General features: G+C 34.9%; 1 protein-coding gene across 1 annotated transcript in view; it reads left to right on the top strand.

Annotated features, from left to right (window-relative positions):
* LOC136032740 (gamma-aminobutyric acid receptor subunit rho-2-like) overlaps positions 1-23,678 on the top strand; it is a 70,271-nt gene that overhangs the window by 13,612 nt on the left and 32,981 nt on the right. Inside the window, exons 3-5 of the mRNA XM_065713112.1 lie at positions 1,846-2,051; positions 21,435-21,517; positions 22,895-23,026. Of these exons, the coding sequence (XP_065569184.1) occupies positions 1,846-2,051; positions 21,435-21,517; positions 22,895-23,026 (421 nt within the window). The remainder of the gene's footprint in view (positions 1-1,845; positions 2,052-21,434; positions 21,518-22,894; positions 23,027-23,678) is intronic.

The following is a 23,678-nucleotide window of genomic DNA, read 5'->3' as shown; positions in this document are numbered from 1 at the left end:
AGGGCATCATCATTAGAATAATGAGCTATAGATCTGAATACGGATTGTTTTTCCCATGGACAATTATATGTTGCATGTTCAAGAGTCAGTAAACCTGACAATCTATTTATATGCACAGACAATGGGACAGCGAAGAATGTTGTATATTCGCATGTTTTACGTAGTTAAAAACATATATTTATATATATCTCTTTTCACAGATGGGACACAGGGACACAACTACAATGGCGCGTAACTAATATGGCGCGTAACGACTTACGCGCGCGGGGGGGCTTGGGGGGGCGCCAAGCGCCACCCCAACATCTAGTTAGACATAATTTTAAGATTGTTTGAGTCTAAGTTGTACACAAAATTTTTCTTTTTTGAAAAAAATTCATTTTCAATTAGGCTTACGACACGCCAAAACAACGAGGAAGAAGAGATTATTTTTATTTTATGACATAATTGAACTTGGCTAAGTACTGCTCCCTTTGGATGGGGAAGCAGTGATTGTGTATAAAGCGAAACAAAAATACCTTTAGGAGTATGTTACATGTGCATTTTAGATTAATTGAAAGAGATTTTCATATTTTTATAAGGTTTCTTTATGGAGAGTAGAACCCCTAATGGATACCTATAGAACAAGTGCTTAATCATACAAGCTATATCTTTTCTTTCTATCTGACTTTTGTCTTAGCTTTTAAGTAACCTTAGCCACTGGTAAGCCTGATGCCCTTGGTCCAATGCATTATTTTAAAAAATATAGGGACCAAATTTATCCCTTCAGCCAAGGTTTTCGGGTGTGGTCCCTACTAGCCTGAGCTTCAGGCTGTGGGTCCACTCCTTCCATAGTGGTGATTTTGAATTTAAACAAGATTAACATAAGTCTTGCCTGCATTTACTCTTACCTTTTGCCTACATTTAATTATGAATAACCTTAATAATTTTGTTTTTAAATTCTTCGTTGTTGCAACCCCAAATAGAGTACCTTTGATAAAAAAATCATATAACGTGTTCACTGGTGACCTTAGTCAGGTTACCAATGAATGCGTTCCATAAGTTTTTTTTTATTTATTAAAGGCACCTAGTGCTCTATTTGAATATTCCCCTTTGGATATAAAGATGACCAAGGTAAAAAGAAGTAAGCAGCATATTGAAAAAATCACAAGTGTACAATTTAGGTTCAAATCCTCCAATAAAAAAAATCAGGCTTGAAAGAAAAATAAAATTAAGCTCGTAAAAAATGATACAATAAACAAGAGATGAATAAATTGAAGCGGATAATATTGATTGATGCAATTACTATAAACTAGCAAATATTTTGTTACATCAGTAGCATACACTAATCAAAGACATTGTTTAAAGATAAATTAAACCATAAGTAGCCTAAATTCATAAATACGTCCTGAATGACGACGACGATTGATTAACCGTCAACATTTTACTTCTTTTTATAAATTATGCGCTGATCTTCGGTACTTAGATCAGCACTGCAACATCAGATTTTGAAGAAAACTGATCATATACAATCTGGGATAATTTTTCAGCTGTAATTAAAAAAATAATATTCCTTCAAATATTCCTATGAACCTTTGCTTATCTCTAGACTTGCCTGAATTCCGAAATACAAAATAATTGTCCCTAAGAGAAGTGACTCCTGAAATAGGGAGAAATCCCTAAGAGTGCAATCCTAGGATAAGAAAGGATAAACAGACCCTTTGGGGATGAGGAAGGTTAATGAGGTAGACACATGACCCGTTTAGTCCATATGGTTGTCAGATTCCGATACTTCTAACTACTTCTGTGTTTTATATGTACTTCCATACCACGCTTGATTTTTGAAGTTCAACTTGAATTTTAATTCAGGAGATTACATTGGATTTTTATATCAGACACTACTGGATTGATCAAAAACTCAAATCCAAATCAGTTCGTCCCTACAGAGTTTCTACAAGTCAAAAGCAATGTCTCTGGACTCCTGACACTTATTTTCCTGAATCAAGAATCCTTACATATCCAGAAAATTCGTATCTTTCAGTTAGACAGAACGGGGAAATTCTCGGAAGTGATATGTAAGTCTAATCCATATACTAAAATAAGGGTAGAGCTCTTATTTTATGAAGGGCGAACCTATTATTCTCAAAGAAAATATTTTCTGCAAATATTAATTTGTTAATTAATTTGTTAATGTGAACCAACAGTTATTTGGCTCTTTTAAGTCAATTTAGTGAATTCAATAAAATAAATTAAATATGATCAAAACTTAAGTTTGGACTTTTATATACTATTGATAACACGATCTAACAGTTTCTAGTTTTTAATTTATAGTTTAGAAAAGAAAATCATAGAATGACGGAGCATAATACTTTTTGTTGCTGAGCAGCAACAATGTCCTTAACTTTCTTTACTAAGTTGTAATAGTTTGGTAAACGAAATTTTCTTGCATAACAAAAAATTTACTTTGTGGCTCCATGGTATAAAGCTAGTATTTTTAGAATGCTTTTAACATGTTTGATAATATTTTTTTTACTGGTGAATTGCAGTTATTAGTGACTTCTCTAAACGGATTTTGTATATCACAAAAACACTTTTGGCATTGACGGTAATCGCAACTTATTTGGCAAATATGGTGGTTATAGTATGAGAGATAGATAAAGCGGAAGGGAGAAGTCGGAAGGCTGTTAAATATTAAAACAATTTTCTTTAAGTTTTCCTATATTCTTTTTTTGGCAATTCCTTCCTCCCCCTACCCAAGAAATCCTGCATAATTACAATGTAGCTTAGAAATTGCAAACTGCTTGAGCGGGAAGGACCTAACTTACGCATAGTAAAGCTATGACCTCTTAGAAGCTGCTTAAATACCTTTGTTTGAACATGAACTTGGAAATAACTAAGAAGGTCTCTAAAAAAATGATTGCTTAAAGTTATTTTCCTCTCAATGCAGTTAGACTAATTTTTTTGTGTTACCTCATTGAAAGACAAGCCTCTCGTAAAATAATCAACAATCTAGGAACTAGATTTATACATTACGAGCAAAAAAATAAATCGATGACAACCACCAGTCATTTCAATGGCATTCAATCCTCATGAGCTAGAAGGCTTGAGATCTCTTTCGCTCAAAAGATCCTATCTCTAAATATAACTGACCACCCTATGCTTGGGATTCTAAAACTTTATTGGCACCGTAGAACTTAAGGTTGTTGGATCATACCAAAATACATCAAATAAATCAAAATACAGAAAACATTGGATGTAGTGTTAATCCCAGTCTTCAATAAGCACATCTACTTCCTTCTGATTGATCATTTCTCTCCGTGGATCCATTTTTAAGGTGACACAACAAACATGTAGAAAGACCAACTGCTTTAATTACATTAGACACTTAACGCATTAGAAGAGTAGCCAACTTAAAAGTTGTGCTATACCACCCTCCCTTGAAAAATTCTTTTTTATATAAAGCTCATTTGTTGATTGCTTCTAAAATTGATTTTAAAGTGAATCTTTTTGTTAATGAAAATGAAGAGCAATATTGTAACGTGAAACAAAGAAAAATTTTACTTTATGCAATGGATGTCTGTCTCTGTGACTTAAAATAGAACAGTTGTGGGCATCAAGTCATGGATAATCAAACAGATCATGATAACGAACTGTAGTAAGTGACGAACCGGCTTAATAGTAACCGAAACTCTAAAAAAGGAGTTTTGATACCAATAGTAACATAAAAAAAAAAATATATTTTCATGCCGATTTTAAACATATAAGTTTCATCAAGTTTAGTCTTACCCATCAAAAGTTACGAGACTCTTAAAATTTGTCTTATTTTAGAAAATAGAGGGAAACACCCTATAAAATTCATAAAATCTTAACGAAAATCACACCGTCAATTCAGCAGATCAGAGAACCCTACTGAAAAAGTTTCAAGCTCCTAGCAACCAAAATGTGGAATTATGTATTTTTTTTCCAGAAGACGGATCACGAATGCTTGCTTTTTTTTCCAGGGGTGATCGTATCGACTCAGATGTCCAAGAATGTCGTTAGACGGCTCATTCTAACGGAAATTAAAAATTCTAGTGCTCTTTTTATGCGACAATCACCTAGGCCCCCTCCCACACACATTTTCCCCCAAAGTCTCTGGATCAAGATTTGAGATTTCCATTTTTTTCAGCTTAGTCGAAAACCTAATAACTATGCCTTTGAGGATGACTTAATCCCCCCCCACAGTCCCCGGGGATGGGCTGCAAGTTACTAACTTTGACCATTGTTTACATATAGCAATTGTTAATTATGAAGTGTACAGACTTTTCAGGGGGACTTTTTTGCGTTAGGGCGGGGGTGGGTCGAGGGGAAGAGGTTAAGTGGGAGGATCTCTCCATAGAGGAATTTTTAACTGGATATTCACTTTCAACTGTATGTAATTAGCAGCATTAAAACTGAGAACAAACATAAGGTAATCCGTATTTAAGGGGGGTTCGTCTCATCCACAATACCTTGCTCTTTACGCAAAAGTATTCTTAGTAAATTCAACTATTTATTCTAAGGCCTTTGTGATTCAGGGGTCATTCTTAAGGATTTGGGACAAAATTCAAGCTTTGGTGTAAAGAACGAGGTATTGACGAGGGGGCGTACATATACATAATGAAAACACACGAATATAGAAGTTTGTTACGAAAGTTAAGGGGTAAGGTACGATTGTTTATTACGTTCGTAAAAAAAAATAAAAAATCTTGTTGCCTTTTTAAGTAGCCAAAAATTTGGATGGCAACTAGGCCTCCGCGCCCATCCTTCTTTTTTTTTATCAAAATTGTCCGATCTAAACTATGAAAAAGCCATTTAACCAAAAAAATTAATATACAAATTTTGTTTTAATAATTCATGTTCGGTGAGCCAAAATCAACATATGCATTAATTAAAAAATGTTCAGAATCAAATAAAAAACAAGTTTTTTTAACTGCAAGTAAGGATCGACATTAAAACTTAAAATGAACAGAAATTATTCACCACACTCTTTACGCTTAAAGTGTTTTATTGTTTTAAAAAGAAGGGTTGTGAGAGAGAATAACAATTTAGCGTAAAGAGCAGGACGTTGGGGAGGGGTCAACCCCATTTATATACGGAATATTTTCTGTTCGTTTTAGGTTTTAATGTTGATCCTCACTTGTAGTTGAAAAACCTTTTTTTCATTTAATTGTAGAAAAAGCCAAGACATAAAGTCCAATTGAGTGAGAGGCATTTCTGGCATTAACCCCTCTTATTAGGATTGTATAAAAATGATGTTAGTTCATTTGTTAATGCATATGTTTATCTATTATCCGTCCATGCGTCATTCCTAGGGTAGTAGAACTAAGATAGATAGTCATAGAGCTAAGATAGTCATAGAACCTATAGTTTTGCAAGTGTTTGGTTAAATGGCACGGGTAAACGCTGGCATTAATTGTGCCTCTCTTATTGGACCAATACTTGTTTGCTATCTTTGAACAAGTCACGCCTGCCTAGAGTCTCTGGCAGGTTGACGAAGAGTTCAAAATTGACATAAGACCATTAGATGCCCTTTAAATTCTCTCTCTTTATGCTAAAACGCGACTAGTATTTTGGAATGCAACAAATAAGGCTAGCTAGCAAAGGTGAGTGATTTACTTGTCGAATATCTTGTATTTCATATCAGCTGAAAAATTATTTCTGAAGCAAATTAAATAAATTAAAAAATACTTTTTTCTACTAAAACTATGTGGCAAAGTTAAAGTATAAAAAGAACAGATGTGAGGGGTTGCCCTTACTTTAATATTCCGATCTTCATGTTACTATTTTAATCACTTTCCGAATAATATCTATTCATTGCCTCAGCTCAGTCCAGCATTCTCAGCCAATTTGATTTTTCACTATTTTTTATTCTATAGTAACCCTCTCATATAGGGTCGGTGCATTATCAGCAGTGGTTCCGACTGCATATTTTAAATTAATTAATTAAGCATATTTTGTTTTCCTCAGCTGCCTAGTCTGAGGTTTCTACCATTTTACTCACTATTTTGGTATTTTTGTTGGTAAAACTACCTGAGCTTGTGAAAAAGCCTAGACAACCAAACCCAAGACACAAATACGGACTGTCAACTAAATAGTGGTCAACCAATATTTCATTCTTTTTTTGCTAGCCCAACTATCTTAGCTTATAATTGGGTTCACTTGCCTAACATTCCAGGCAGACAGGAGGCCCTCTTAGGCTTCAGACGCTTATTCCCCTTGCACTTCCAGTCAACTTTTTGTTAACCTAATAATAAATTAACTTTTATTTAGTGCAATTGTCTAAGTTTATCTGTTGAATCAATGGCCTTGTCTGACACTCATTGCATAATGGCCCAATTTTGACTTTAGGCGCTTGTTTGCCTGTTATTTCACGCAAATTAACAGTCCTGTGTCAATTTTAAAACTTGATTCAACCTGTACAAGACCATAGGTAGATGTGCCTTGTTTACCTCTCATTCAAGGCAATCTAATGGTCCTATGTCAATTTTGAACTCTTAGTCAACCTGCCTTAAACTCTATGCAGGCGTGACTTGCTAAAAGATAGCAAACAAGTATTGGTCCAATAAGAGAGGCACAATTAATGCCACCGTTTATCCGTGCCATTTTACCAAAGACTTGGAAAACTATAGGTTCTATGACTATCTTAGCTCCATGACTATCTATCTTTGTTCTACTGCCCTAGGAATGACAAATGGATGGATAATAGATAAACATATGCATTAACAAATTAACAAACATCATTTTTATACAATCCTAATAAGAGGGGTTAATGGCAGTATTACCTCTCACTCAATGGGATATACTGTCTTGGCTTTTTTACAATTAGCCATGACTTGATGCCCACAACTATTCCATTTTAATTCAAAAATAAAAATTTACTGCTCTTTGCTCAAAGTAAGGAGCAACACAAAACTTGAAACGAACTGAAACTATTATATATGTAAAGGGGGTTGCCCCCTCAACCACACTTCGCTCTCCATACTAAAAATTGTTTGTACTTTTTAAAAAGCTTGTTTTTATTATGGTTATTGTGCTTGTTTTGGGGCTTTTAAACCCTTGTGTTTCGGGAGTCGTTATTGAAAAATTGGGAGAGTGTCCAAGCTTTAGTGTAAAGAATGAAGTGTGTAGGAGGGAGAAACATAATTTTCCCTTTAACAAAATTTCCACTTCACTGAAAAAAAATAACAAATTAAAGTGGATTGACAGTTTAATATGCGTATACTGATATTTATTCCTTAAATTTTTAATAGTATTTATTCATTTAATTTAATAAAGTGAAAATTTTTAAATATATTTTTTCTCAGTAAAGTGCAAATTGTATTTTGGCCTTGAGAAAGCATAGGGGGTTTTTAGCCCTAGCCGTATTAATTTCTGATAGTTTTGAGTTTGAATCGGAAATTAGTTTTAATTTCTGTTCGTTTTTGGGATTCATTTATTTGTTGATGCTGATTTTGGTTGTTTTAATCTTGGTAGATTACTTGATTCTATTTCGCATTTTTTTTGTTTAATAGAGTTCTTTACTTTTCTTTGATAAACTCATTTTCTGAAAATAGCTTTTTTTAAAATTAATTTCTGTTTATTTTATGCTGACATAGCCTGTTTGAGGAAAAAGGAAATACTAGTTTCAATCTTTTGTTTGTTTTTGGGAATCTATACTTTGACCTTCTTTTTGTATGCTGAATAAAACTTTTTCAACTATTTTTAAAAACATACACCATATAAAAATCCTTACACAAATAGTAGTGCTTATTTTAATTGTATACATCCTCTAGTTGACCTGTAAAACAAAACTCAATACTGTTCCTTAAAGATCTATCTACGTGTTTTGACATCCTGGATATACTTACACTCTTTTGATTTACTCACATTTTAAGACCAGAAGTGGGACTTGAAGTATCCTTGAAAGTTTGAATTTAATATCCTCAGTCGTTCTTGGGGCATTGCCGAGATGTCTTACTGGCAGCCAGCATACACACAGTACAGTTTGATATAATTTCAAAGGAACATTGGGTTTTTAAGCATAATGGGCGAATCGCATAGCTCTGGGGATTGACTTACCCAACAACCCTAGATATATAATTGTTAGACAGTTCAGCTGTGCTTCACAAAATTTCAGTATTAAAATTTAGATCAGAAGTGTTTGGAAAATTATGAGCTAAAAAGGAGGGCTAATTGCCCTTCGATGGCTTTTGATTCTTAAAAGGGGACTAGAAATTTTTACTTCCAATCAAATTTAGTTCCTTTAAAATATCAACGATATCACTAGCTACGATAGAGCAGCGCTGCCTATGATATTGCTAAATCCGCTATTAATCCCTGCATACACATAGTTTTCAGTTCAATTCAAAATCCACTTAAATGTTCCCTAAAAGTTTTAATTTAATGCATTAAGTACAACAGCCATAAAAGTAGCATTAAGAGCATACACATAGTGTCTTCTCGCTAGTTCGAAATCCAACACATCTTACCCAAAAAGGTAAAACTTAATAATTAAAGCCATTATTTGTGGTATTGGTTTGTCAACCTTTTGACACTTTACAATCATATTTTGTTTTGATTTGGTTCAATATCCGCCTAAACATTTCTTGAAACTTTACCTTAATACCCTTAGCTTGTGTAGTAGCAATATTTTTAACAGCAACATAGCAGTAGTAGCAGTATTCAGATAGCACCTTTTTTTTTTTTTAACAATCCCCTTCAAAACACGATGAAAGTTTTTGAGCTTAATACCATCAAGGGTTACTGAAGCGTTGCTGAGGCGTCCTCTTGACAGCCCATGTGGGGACACTGTGTGTTTCGATCTATTTCAACACTGTTTCAAATCTGCCCCAGATTTTCGCCTTAATACCTTTAGCTTTAGCAACAATAGTAGTAGAACCAGTAGTCTCAGCCTTACTAGCAGTAGCAGTAATAATAATAATAATAATAATAACAATAATAGTAGTTGTAGGAGCAGAAATAGTAGTATAATGATGCAAATGATGTCCTTTGGTTAGTTTAACATCCCCCTTAACAAGCATTTTAAGTTTTAACTTCAGACACAAAACTGTTCCTAAGATATTGCTGATATGCCCTTTTGACAACCATCTTGCTGATTTCATGTTGTTATGCTGTTTACCTTTCCCCTTAAATAATCTATGAAAATTTCTCCTTCATATGCTTAGGCATAATAGTTGTAATAGTAGTCACAGCAGCAGTATTAGTACTCAACTTCGTACAATAAGCCCTTGCAATGACATTGTCAAAACGTCCTTTTGATAACCTTCATGTTCTTGTTCTTGAAATTTTCATATTAATACTCTTAACCTTAAAAGTAGTTGCAAAAGTAGTAGGAGTAGGAGCAACAGTAATAGCAGTAGTAAAACTAGTAAATGTGGCGGTGGTAGTAACATTAGTAGTAGTGTGAGCATTTACCCTTTTGATCAATGGATCTTCCAATTTAAGCGTTCTCTGAGAGTTCCAACTTAATACACAAATCAATAGGCATACTTAACATACGCTTCTTTACAATCTAAATTCACACAGTGTTTTGTTAGTTCGAAATTGTTACCAATATTTTCTTCGATTATACCTTCATTCTTCATAGAATAGTACAAGTATTACAGTAGTTGTGGTGGTAGTACGAGAAATCTTGTTTGAGAGTTCATACTGTTAACACCTCTATTGGATACAATCTTGATACAATCTCATTACATAGTAAGACTCAATTGTGATTCCCTATGGACTTCTCTTAATCAACATTGAATTTGAAAATATTTGAACTTAGATTATTTAGCTATTTGATTTCCCTATGGACTTTTATTGGAAATATTTTCAGAATCAGAACAAGAATTATTGGCAGCTAAATGTGTTGCTAAAGCAACACTTTGGTTTTGTCGCTTTTTTTCTCCTATGCCACCGATGTCGGCTTATTCCTGGAAAATGGTAAGGGTCTAACCTGTGCAGTTTTTACGGAAAGTGTGGACCTCAGGCCAGATTGATGAATATGGCATTACATTTTGGAAAGCTCCGCAGAACTCTTGCCTGGGGCCAGAAAGGATGGTTTTTGCTTGTCCGCGAGCCAGAGCCTGTGGTGTGCGAAGTGAAGTGGAGTTATGTAGCCTCTGTCAGAGAGGGGTATCTGAAGTTGTGCAGCCAAGCTTTCGTTTCATCAAACCATGTTTCTGCTTTGGAGTGGAAAGCTCCGTTCTAGCAGGCAAGCAGGAAGGCCTCACTTTCAAATTGAAGATGGACTAAAATCTATAAGTGTTAAATATATGCGGCAGTTACCTGACCCCACAGCCAATATATCTTCTTTGAGTGATAAACAGAAAAATTTACCCACGGGTCCGAAAGAACTGCCGTGATTTTCACTGGGTTTATCATTTGTTTTTTCAGACTTGGGATTGAGGTAGAGAAATGTTATCCGATGTACCACTTAAACTTTAAAAGTTCTGTCATTACTAAAAAAATTGCAGCTTATCCTTTGCTCCTTTCTAAGTGGTGACGTTAGAAAGTTAGCCTAGGGAAAAAAAAATCAACTATTGAACTAAGACAGATAGATTTTTTTCGACGGCAAACGATAGCTCTTGATGAGCTGATCAAAGTATATGTCAGTCATTTTTTGATCCAAAAATTCCTTCATGAGATATACTAGTTTGAAAGTTTCAAGGGGTTGACAACTTCAGTAGTAGGGTACACATTGAAACCAAAAATAAGCCGATACCAACTGTGAGACATGTAGGGTACTTGTAAGGAAAGGTCATTTGTTAGCTCATAATCATCTTCGGCAGTGAGGGGTTTGCAAATTTTGCTATTTGGTGTACCTATTATTTGTTTCCAGTGTATTTGATGATAAAGCCGAGTTGGTTCCAGTGGTAAGACATGTAGGGGACTAGTAAGTAATAGTCGTCTGTTAGGCTAAAATCATCTTTAGTGAAGAGGGGTTTGTAACTTTTGCTAGTTGGTGTAGCCTACCCATACTCACTGTAACCTAGAATTAAGTGTTTACGCAACGGGTACAAACGATAACGTAAAACAACGAGGCAGTTTCCTAATAATTAATAGAGTGTCATCTATGGTATTTTGATCCAGAAAAGTTAAGGATAGCTTTATAATACCAGCTAGATCATATAAGATAGTGTTTCAAGTTTTCGTCCACCACGATGTCTACGATTGAAAAGGTTAAAGTTCAACTGGCTGCAAAGTTAATTTAGTCCCTTCTTTGGATATTCTTTTGTTATTATTGTTTTTCCAACACTGAGGAGTAGCCTTTTATCATGTGATTACTGATCGCGTTCTTCTTGAATATAACATTTTAAAAGCATCGATAGGCTGACAACTTCAGCCTTTATCCGATAGCAAAGAAACAAAACCAAAGTGTTGCTCTCGCAACACTTTATTCGGCGAAGCCGGACAAAGGTTGCCGCAACACTTCACGTTGCTCAAGCAACGTAGGTCTAGTTATTATTGATTTTGGACCTATTAATTAGTTGTATTACCAGTAAAATTTACATTGATTATGATACGAACCACAGCTACTTATGTCTGCCTGGGTGTGAGAGACCGTGTGGGAAAGGTGTGACGAGTCAGTGATCGAAGTGCCTTTTGTTATTCCCTCCCCCATGAGATGGAATCACTCCAGTATTAGGGGAAGAAAACCCTAACTGGAAACGTAGCTTATGTTTTATGGCTTTTGTAACTGAGCACCCTGTTGCTGATACTCCTACATAGTTTGTCGTTAATTTCAACAATATGTTTTCCTTGCCTTTGGAGAACCCACCCCCTTAAAATTGTCCCAGTAGTTGTGAGAGATGCCTTTGAAAAAATAATTTAATCCTGGAACTTGAAAAAAGGACCCATAACATGGAAATAAAACTTGAATCTCAAAAGAACTCTAGTTTTCCACACATATGCCAAAAATACAAACTCAAAAAGTGTAAAGCAACAACTTACAATTTCGATCATATCGATCCTTGCCCTGTGGTAGCTTTCACCAACCAGTAGTGCATTTTTGCTAATATTGATTAAAACTGTCGTATTAATCATTTAGTGTCTCCTAAGTATTTTGACCGTTTGTCTCGTTTGAACCGTGATCCAGTATTCGATAATAAAATGCCAAGCCATAGTCAGAACGTTATTGGGGGCAATGCTTCAAGTAATAATCCTAGACCTGATTCGATGCCAAAAAACTTTTCGAGGCAAGGGGCCAAGAGTTCAGTCAATGAAGCCTGCTTTTTCGGTTCCCCTAACCCCAATCGCGCCCACGACAACCATTTTAAATACTGACATTGTATTACTGGATCCCTTTTTCGCGGTTACCGCGGGTCAGTTGGGCTCGGCGTATCTCTCCACTTCCCCTTGGTGCTTTTCCCCTTCCTCCTTCCCCAACGACCCTCAACCAAATCCCTAGATCTATCCTTCCTAAAATTTCAGCCTCCCGCATTTCGACTATAAGCCACGCCATCTCACTTTGTAACAGGTTTTCGCTATTAAAAGAAACTCATCTTGCGAATCGTTTGGACACAAGGAAACTCTCATCCCGGGCTCTGTCAATTTACCCCCAAATTTTAAAACTGAAACTCTTCCCTCCCACTTCAAAACCGGCTTAGTAGTAACACTACTACTGGGCAAATTGATCTGGAGCCTACCCGCAGCACCTCCACCCCTGAAAAAATGATAAGCCCCAGACACACCAGAAAGTGTTCATAGACCTCCTCACGCTCTAACTACTTTTTTGAATCGTTTTCCCGACAAAAAGGGAATTTCTAGTACTCATAATAGTAAACATAAGACTAATACACTACGCTACCATTTCCATAGGTTGTTATTAAGTAATGCAAAAAGCCTTAATTTTGAAAAACTAATTGAGCTTGAAATTACGCGGAATAAGCTAGCATCAGACTAATTTGTATAACCGAGTTCAGTCCTAAAACCTGGATACTCTGAAGACAGCTTATTTTAACGAGTTTATTAAACTCCACCCAGGTGATTATTACCTTGGTAAAAAGGATTGAGGGATAATGATTTTTTGTCGTGATAATTTGTCGCCAAGCGAAGTTCATGCTCCATGAATTAAATGAGCAATATGAATTAATGTTATTATATGGATTAATGTTAAACCAAAAGTTCTACCACGCCCATTAACTAATATAATTCACTGTTTTTATTAATTACCCTGCCAAAAATCGGAGTGGCGTAGAGAATTCTTGGAAAAACTCCATGCATCATCTGATTACCTCCAGTCTAAAAATCCAAACTCTGGGATCCTACTTACCGGTGACAAAATGAACTAAATAACAAGTCATCTTTGTGAGGAATCTAATTTAAAATAAATTGTTAATATCCTAACCACAATAGATGGTACTTCCCTTGACATCATTTGTACAAACATACATAAATTCTATCAAAGACCCAATTCCCTCCCACTCCATTTGGCGGGAGTTACCATTTTACTCCTTCGCTAAATCAAACAGTTCGTGGTAACGAACTGTAGTAAGGAGCGACCCGGCTCCATAGTAACCAAAACTCTAAAAAATGGAATTTTGATACCAATAGCTATATCAAAAGAATCGCATTTCAATGCTGGTTTTAAATATATAAGTTTCATCAAGTTTAGTCTTACCCATCAAAAGTTACGAGCCTGAGAAAATTTGCGTTATTTTAGAAAATAGGGGGAAACGCCCCCTAAAAGTCATAGAATCTTAACGAAAATCACGCCATCAGATTCAGCGTATCAGAGAACCATATTGTAGAAGTTTCGAGCTCCTATCTACAAAAATGTGGAATTTTGCATTTTTTGCCAGAAGGCAGATCACGGATGCGTGTTTATTTGTTTTTTTGTTTTTTTGTTTTTTTGTTTTTTTTTTTTTTTCCCCAGGGGTGATCGTGTCGACCCAGTTGTCCTAGAATGTTGCAAGAGGGCTCATTCTAACGGAAATGAAAAGTTCTAGTGCCCTTTTTAAGTGACCAAAAAAATTGGAGGGCACCTAGGCCCCCTCCCACGCTAATTATTTTCCCAAAGTCAACGGATTAAAATTCTGAGATAGCCATTTTATTCAACGTAGTCGAAAAACCTTATAACTATGTCTTTGGGGACGACTTACTCCCCCACAGTCCCCGTGGGAGGGGCAACAAGTTACAAACTTTGACCTGTGCTTACATATAGTAATGGTTATTGGGAAGTATACAGGCGTTTTCAGGAGGATTTTTTTGGTTTGGGGGAGGGGTTGAGAAGAGGGGGATATGCTGGGGGAACTTTCCTTCGAGAATTTGTAATGGGAGAAGAAAATTTCCATGAAGGGAGAGCAGGATTTACTAGCATTATTTGGTAGGTCAGTTTAGATATAAAAGTTTAAATATTTCAACTTTGGGCCAATCTATGGCGAACATACAGATGGAAGCTCCAAAAATCACCCCGAAAATTGACCACATGCCTGAAATTAGATTGTGCATATTAAAATGTGCATATTTGTTCAGTTGAACATCACTTTCATGATGCCCCGGAAATTTCGCCTTGACACGTTAAGCCGTTCCAAAAATATTGTTGATGTGTGCATTTGACACCCTTTTCATCTTAATACTCTAAGCTTTACACGTGAAATTAGCTACACTTTGATTTATGATAATATTTGCTTGTGTTAATTTTGAGATGATTATTGATCTTAATTTTTTTACTTAATTATTACTAACAATTAATAATTAATTATTCATGAATTAATTATTGTGGAGAGATAAAATAAAACATGCATTAATTCAAAAACGTTCAGAAATTAAATAAAAGAAAAATTAAACGGAAAGTAAGGAGCGACATTAAAACTTAAGCGAACAAAATTATTCCGTAAATGAAAGAGGTTGTCCCCTGCGCAACTCCTCACTCTTTACACTAAAGTATTTTTTTAATTTAAAAAGTACAGCTGGAAAATAATAACATGTATTACTTCAAAAACGTTCAGAAATTAAATAAAAAAAAACAAGTTTTTTAAACTGCAAGTAAGGAGCGACAGTAAAACTTAAAACGAACAGAAATTACTTCGTATATGAAAGAGGCTGCTTCCTCATCAACGCCCCGCTCTTTACGCTAAAGTTTGACTCTTTCTCTCAATTCTTCTTTCTAAAACAGTAAAAAACTTTAGCGTAAAGAGCGGGGCGTTGATGAGGAAGCAGCCTCTTTCATATACGAAGTAATTTCTGTTCGTTTTAAGTTTTACTGTCGCTCCTTACTTGCAGTTTAAAAAACTTGTTTTTTTTTTATTTAATCCGATACAAGATCATATCCACAAGCACAAAATTGATGTATTTAAGTATCGATCAATTACTGATAGTGGTCTACTCAAGTTTGGTACATGACTTTCAGAAGAGCAATGAGAAGATGTATTTGCTGCTGATGAATCGAATAAGAAAACCGAACTTTCCAACAAAAACTGATCAATAATTATGCAATTCATTCTCAAGAGGTCCCAAAGAAAAAATTATCGAATGATAAGTCGTTTATAAATGATGCAATAAAAAGTTTAATTCGACAAAATTTACGACTGTTCTGCCAAAGAAAAACTGAATAAGCTAATACAGTCAAGAAAATTAGTGGTGAAACAGTTAAAAATGATGACTTTAATCTTGATGTTCACTCTGAAACTACAGCTAACTCATTAAATAAAAACCTTGCCGCTTTTGTACAAACCCTTCCAGCTCTCTCATGCTATATTCCCCAAGCCCCACCCTGGGATGGGGCTTGCAGTAGCAGTCGGAGTCACTTAATATCAGAGGTGGTAATAATAAAAGTAGTATAGTTAGCGGTGCTAGTTGTGACATGCAAATATTACCTTTTTGTCAATTGATTTTCCCCTGTAGGTGTTCTCTGAAAGTTCTTACTTACTACCTAAATCCATTTTGAGGTAATCCTTTTTGACAATCTGCATGCACATAGTGTGTTTTGATTTTGCTCAAATTCCCCCTAAATATTCATGCAACCCTCAAATGCGTAGCCATCACTTTCAAGTCTTAAAAGGGAGACCTTCTAAATTTCAACCAAATAAGCCTTAACTAAAGTTTGTACATATGAATTTCAAATGCCCCCAGGGCATAGCTTACAACCCTTGTTCGCGGACTCTGAGGTTCTGTTTCAACCCCCATATCCTTGTTATATGACCTTTTGAAATATTTTAAAATCATGAGCAGGGGAGTCATTGCCCTCCAATCCCTTTTGACTAAAAAGGGTACTTGCCCTTTTAATTTTAAATTTAAGCATCTGGACACCAACGAGAAAAGGCTCCTACAGAAATAGGACGAAAAATATCGAACAATCCTGTCTCAAAATACAATATTCGTGAACACATGGATAAAGGGTGTGATATGGTGCTAGTTTACCTAGCACTAGCAGCAGTAAATGCATCTTCCAAAGAGTATTGCCTATACAGGCATACTTTGTATGCCTATACAGGCCACAGCACTGTCCCTGTTCAAGCTTCTTGTCTTGGGTCTTCACTCCCTTCAGCTCTCCCTAGTAGCACAGAAACGTGTCAGTCTTGTATTTATAACACATACCGTCTTTGAACAATTTAATTGTACTGATATATATATATATATCATTGATATATATATATATATATATATATATATATATATATATATATATATATATATATATATATATATATATATATATATATATATATCAATGATATATATATATATATATATATATATCATTGTTTTCATTTCATAAAACGATCGATTTTTCAGTTCTTATCTCGTAAATAGTAATCAATACTAGAGTTTAGTAAGGATTCTTAAAAAAATTGTTTGTGGGGGGACGATCGCCCCCATTGCCCCTCATGTATCCGTGCTTGAAAGTCTTAGCTAAATATTCCCTTAATCACATGCGGAAAGCTTCAACTTAGTACCATAAACCTCCCCTTAAGTTTTGTTGACACGTTCTCTTTACAACCTGTATGGACAGAGTGGGTTTTGGCTTTATTCAATACAGTTTCAATATTGCCGAAATTGATTGTCTTAAAAACCTTAGCTTTAGTAGCAGTAGTAGTAGTACCAGTAATAATATTAGTAGCAGACATAGAAGTGGTAGTAGCAATGATAGTGACAGTAGTGATAACATTAGTATTAGCATGAGCAGAAGCAGTGGTATTAGGACGTGAATATTGTCTTTCGGTTAGTTCAACATTCCTCAAAACAAGTTCTGTATGTTTCAACTTCACACACCAAACTGTTCTAAAGATACTATTGATAGTTTTATTTTTTGATAAACTTCATACAGACAGTGTGTTGTTGTGTAGTTCACTCCCCCCCCTAAATATTCCCTGAAAATTTCACCTCCATTCTCATAGGCAGAGTTGTAATAGTAGTCACAACAGTCATATTAGCATTCTTGAAACTACTTGTAGTATTAATAATAATTGCCCTAGTACTAGTAGCAGCAGTAGCACTAACATGTTGGATTTTGGTCAGTTGAGTATCCCTCTCATCAGGTCCTGGTAGTTTCAACCAAATAAATTAGTCGTTGCTACGACATTGCCAAAATATCCTTTTGACAACCTGTATATTCATGCATATCTTGAAATTTCCATTTGAATACTCTTAGCATTACATGTAGTGCAAATGAAGTTGTAGTTGGAGTAGCAGTATTAGTAAATGGTATAGTGATAGCAGTAATAGCAGTAGCGTACACCTACTGCCTTTTAGTCAATTGATCTTCCCCCAAACCATTCCATACCATTCTTAAGGTATGCTTTTTTGACAATCTGTATATACAAAGCGTCTTTGATTTAGTTCAAATATTTCGTCGATGTTATCTTCAATTTTCACCTTCATGTACTTAGACTTAAAAGTACTAGCATAATAGGAACTATGATGGTAGGAGGAGAAATAGCAGTAGCAGTTATGTTGCACTAATAGCAGTAGTGACAGCAGTAGTCGCAGTAATAATATCTTTAGTAGTATAATATATCTTTAGTAGTATCTTTAGTAGTGTTTATTTTGAATTTTGGTCAGTTGAACATCCTTTTCATAGTAAACTAGTAATTTCATCTTGATACAGTTATCCATTCCGAAATTATTGCTGATATACCCTTTCAACTCCGTTTTGACGCCATTCATCTTATAACTCTTAGCCTTAGAAGTAGTTGCAGATTAAGTCAAAGTTGGAGTAGTTCAAATGCAGTGGCAGAATTGGTAGCAGTAATAGTAGTAGTGGTGGTAGTGTAAGTTGTAACACGTACATAATAATTTTTGGTAAGTTCATCTTTTCCTTTAAGAATTCTCTGAAAGTTCATACTTAATACCCAAATCCGTTGCTGTCCCCTCAATCTTTCCTCAAATGTTCATTTCAATATCTTCAACCTTGGTGGCACTCCCTACAAAATCAGTAGTTATAGTTGTAGTACTGGTAGTTGTAACAGTTGCAGTGGTAGCAGTTGTAGTAGTATTTGCAGTAGTAGTAGCGTGCAAATTTTACCTATTTGGTCAATCACCTCAATTATCATTCTTAAAAGGTCTAAATCATTAATCTCAGTCATTCCTGAGATACGCTCTTTTGACAACCCATATGCATATAACTTGTTTTGACTTAGTTCAACACTCCCCTCAACATTGTCTGAAAGACCTACCTTGATGCTCTTTGTCTATTTGAAATGTAAAGGTCAAACCTGCACACTATTTTCAATAACATATACTATGGGTAAACAACGGAAGAATTGCCTAAATGACAGCCCTTGCCCTGTGGTTGTGGGGGATTAACCTCTTCAAAGACATAAAGGTTAGATATAAAGGACCTTTCAACTATGCTGAACAAAATAGTCGTTTCAAAATTTTGATTAGATGCGTTTTGGAAATGATGGAAGTTGGGTAGTGGCTGCTTTCTCACGACTCATTTTTTACTCTTAAAAAGGACACTAAAATTTCCAATTTTCAATCAAATGAGTCCCCACCAAAGCTTTCACGGCACATATTGCCTTTTGATTGGATGATCTTCCCCTCTTCTCTGAGAATTCTCTGAAAATTCCAACTCAATACTCAATTCAATTCTTGAGATAGGCTCTTTCAACAATGTATATGCACCTAATGTCTTTAGATTTAGTTCATATTTCCCTTCATTTTTGTAAGTGGAATAGTGTCGTAGTAGAAGTGGTAGTGGTTGTAGTTGTGTTAGTTTTAGAAGCAACGGTAAAATGCACATATTGCTTTTTTTGATCATCTCCCTTATCATTTCCCGAAAGTTTCAGTCATTCTCAGTGCCGCTGTTTTGACAATTTGTATGCACATGACGTGTTTGGATTTAGTTCAACACTCTACTCAACAGTCTCTGAAAGGCTGACCTGAATGCCATTCGTATTTTGGAAAGTAAAATTCAAAATACATACCTTCCTTAATAACATCTACTATGCGTAAACAATGAACGAATCGTCCTGAGAACTATAAGGATGTTGATATCCCCAAAGAGCTAATTACGGGATCTTTTAACCTTACTGAACAAAATAGCTCTAAAAGTTTTGATCGGATGCGTTTTGGGGAATGATAGGCTTGAGGGAAATGGTTGGCCTCCATTTGCTTTTGACTCTTATTAAGGTCATTAGATCCCGATTTCCAATTAAATAAGCCACATTCGATCTGAAGTAATTGCGACCAACTCCATATAAGCCTTATATGCCTTGGGGTATAACTTGCAACCCTTGCAACAATTTAACAAGCAAATAATTTGTCATGGTCCAAAACTAAAAAACCGAGGTTTTGAGTCCATTCTGTTTGAAAAAAAAGAAAAGTCACTTTTTTGCCTGGGCACCAGTGATTCCTCTTGTTGTTTTCTTATTTTCGTCTGCCAGTTGTAGAACCGCAACATCGTAGACAGATGCCTGAAATATTATTAAATTCTAATTCTCATATTCTGCTTTTATAAATTCGTCTTGATAACTCTGGCTCTCTTTGATGCTGTATCATACCAAAACTAGCCCTTACTAAGGCCCTATCTAAAGTAGAAATGCGTTTAAGCATACTAAAAATAATATTTAATTTCCATGATCGCAAACCCCTTACCTGCGTCTTACAGTCTCTCTCTTTTAAGTAATCACCTCTAAACCCCCTTAGTCAAGTCAAAAACAAAACGCAAAGCAAAACTGCCCAATAAAAAAGAATATTTATTTATTTTCATTATTATGAAAACAGTTGATGCCCAATTTGAATATGTTTCATACTATTAACCCTATAGTACCCTATATTATTTTTTATTCAATCTGCATATTTAATTATATTTGATTAGAGTTCTCCTAGTAACGTTAGGTACTTACTTCCTCTTCTTCAAAAGTCATACTCATAATTTTCAATAAATTATCTATAACTTCATATCAAATGCATTCGTGAAACTCATTTAGCACATCATCAGCATAAGGGGCTTTATCATTTTTTAATCTTTTAGTACTGTCACAGATTTGTTCTGACAAAATAAATCTTCCTTCAAATTTAAAATTTTCCCATTCTTTTCCATATCTTTTCCTGTAACTCCTTTATGGAGTTACTGGAGAGACACCATTAACTGGATTCACCATTTTGTTCAGTACAGTTTAAAATCCCAATTACTAGTCCTTGGAAATGACCCCCTCACAGCCTCTGGGGAGGGGGTCGAAAGTTAGGAAATTTGCCCATTTTTTACATACAGTTTTTGTTATTGGGGTGTACACAGATGTTTTCCAAGGTGAGGGATAACCTGAGGAGAGGAATATTTTCTACGGGGGGAATTTTTGTGAGGATGGAAGTGTCTAGCGGGTGAACTTTCCAGGGTCAATTTTACAGAGATAGGAGTTTGTCAAAATTTGACGCGAAATTGTTTTGTTTGTCTTTTTTCTCTTTGACGACTCAATTTCACTTGTGGATTTTCCATGTTCCAGGGGATTTCTGGAGAAACTTTCAGCAGATTTGGAACTGTCTGGAAAATTTTACGTGGGGGAGGTAATTCCTCGACAGAAATTTTCAATGCAGGAATTTTTCAGAAGATAAAAGTTTTGACAGGTGGAAGGAAGAGGGCGGTTCCAACATGATTTGAAAAACTATTCGAAAAAAAAATATTTTTTTAAGCAAAGGTTGGCTTAGGAGAACTCAAGACTCGTGATATACTTGGTGTCTAATAATTTGTTATTAAAACATTTTAATGGAGAAATGTTGGCAGTTTTAATGTTATTGCTGTGGCATTAAATTTTAAAGAATAAATAAATTTCTTAGAATTTGTGGATTATCAAGATTTAATACTTGAGAATAAAAAGGGGAAAAAATAAAAATTGTCTTGCAGCAATCAAAATTGCCTTGAAAACTGTTCCCAATGAAAAAATTACACAAATAAGGTAAAATCAAAAACGGCACCATAAAGAAAATATATCAGCAGAGAAAAAGTCATTTTCCTTTTCTAACTATTATGGGTCAGTTTAGCAGCTCTTACTGAATATGTTTTTCTTTTCTAGGATAAGTTTGACACCTCGATATAGTAACGACTTGCACCTTTATCCATTTGACACCCTTACGACAAAGATACGCATTGAAAGTTGTAAGTAAATTCTTACTTCAGTAAAAATGGCCTAAAAAATAGGTCGTATACAAATTTTGTAGTTGTAACTGGGTTTAGTGTCCTGGACTATTCACTTGTTGACTTTTATTTCCATGCAATTTATTACCAACCCTTTGAAGAAGGAGCTATTATCAACCCTTTTACTTAGAAGGAAACAACATAAATATTAAGACACAAAAAATCATGTGCACCGAAATAGCCTTGGAAATATATATATGATTACTGTGACAATTCACAATAAAATATTAGAGTTTATTTTTGTTGGTAAGTTTTTCAAGTTTCATTCGGCCAAATTTTGAAATTTTCATATCAGCCCTTTAAATCTAGAGAGATACTAAGGCAAGCTAATATGAAAATGCTCTTAAAATAGAAGAAACTTTTGTATATAGATTGTGTTTCGGTATAAAGAACTATTAAAATCTTTTCATGATTAAATAAAAAAAATAGGCTTTCTTTCCGAAATAAATTGCCCTTAAAGCTTAAAGCTGGAATAAATTGTGTATGTAAGGACTTCTCCCTTCCAAAATTGTGTATATAATTGTGTATGTAAGTAGTCCTTCCACAAAAAAAGATATGCTTTCGCCCCTTTTCAATACATAATTGTTGTTATTCTCCACAGAATGGCACAAAAATTCAGTTTAGAAAGATCGCTCTTGTTACACAAAAATAGGTCTGGTACTTACAACATTAGTCCAAGGGAGACCTCTCTCAAAGTTTTAGGACCTTGGGTTCAAGATGATTACCCCTAAGGAAAAAATTAACGAAATAAATAAACCTTGATGAATGGGGTCTATCGTGTTCCTCCCAGAAAATACCCCCACCACCGCGTTAAATCCCCTCCCTCCTGTACAAAAATCCCCCCATGAAAAGTTCCCTTCCAAAATAGGTACGTCACAAGTAAGTTCTTTCTTTTGATCTGAGCGTCATACAAAATGATTACTTCACTGTGTTGTGAACTCTTGTTGTTGGATTTTAAGTGCTATTTACAATGTAAATGCATCTCACCACGCTTCTTCTAATGCCTAAATGTAGCCTGAGCTATCTGTAAAACTTTTCTGATTTTGAAGTCTAGTATTAAATTTGAGCACTTTTTTTTGTTTATAGTTAGTTCACAGGTTAAATTCGTAAAAGTAAAATAGTATGTTGAATTGTGCCCAATGTATATTTTTTTCCATTTTTTATTTACGCTTCCAGACAATTTATGTGAAATTGTAGAGCTATTAGATATGTCCATTTCAGAAATAGGTATAAAATGCATCATCTAGTAAATTTAAAAGATTTAAAACATGATCTGTAATTATTTACACAGAATTGTTTCGATATTGACTAATTCAAAGACCCTAATTTTATTTCTAGACACCTATGGCAATAAATCCATAAATCTAAAATGGAAAGATGCTGGATCGTACTTTCTTCCATCATTATCAGCCATGGACTTCAAAGTGCACACGTCAGCCAGGGGTATAGAGACTGTGGACTATACACCAAGTAAGATTTTTAGTTTCTAATATTTGTATGTAAAGATTGAGAACCAAAATCTGAATGTCCCAGGTTCAAAGTAAATTACATAATTATCGAAGCGGAAAAATCATATAAAATATTATTTAGATGAAACTTAACAATAAAATTTCACTAATTGAAGCAGTACAAGTATTACTAAAACTGAACATTTATGCACATGTATTGCACAAACACCGTGTATAAATGCTTATATATTAAAATACTGCAGATGTTTTTAATCTCTATAGCTGGATGTGACCGGTTGGGCTCCTGGGCCCAAGGTGTGTCCACGCTCATATATAGAACTATTTCTCTATATCATTCTTTTCATTTCAGAAAAAAGGGAAATGAACGTAAAGAGATTCCATAGCTTATTTTCATAATTCTAACTGTAAGGGATTAAAATGAAGTTATTGTTCACTCATTGAGGTTTGTAAGAAACAAAACAGATCTACCTGATGTAAAAGGCATTCAGAGACGCTGCATTGACTATCTACTCAAATGGCAGTTGTTATAATATAGTTCTGAAAACAAACAGAGATGGATTCTTCATTGCATTTCCTACTGACTTCTACTCGGCTGATCATACAAAAATATCAATAGTCACTGTAGTAAGGAGTGGCCCGGCTCAATAGTAACC

Source organism: Artemia franciscana, chromosome 1, assembly GCF_032884065.1.
Source record: "Artemia franciscana chromosome 1, ASM3288406v1, whole genome shotgun sequence".
Lineage (NCBI taxonomy): Eukaryota > Metazoa > Arthropoda > Branchiopoda > Anostraca > Artemiidae > Artemia > Artemia franciscana.
Note: the sequence above shows the minus strand (reverse complement) of the source record. Positions and strands in the feature narration are given on the sequence as shown.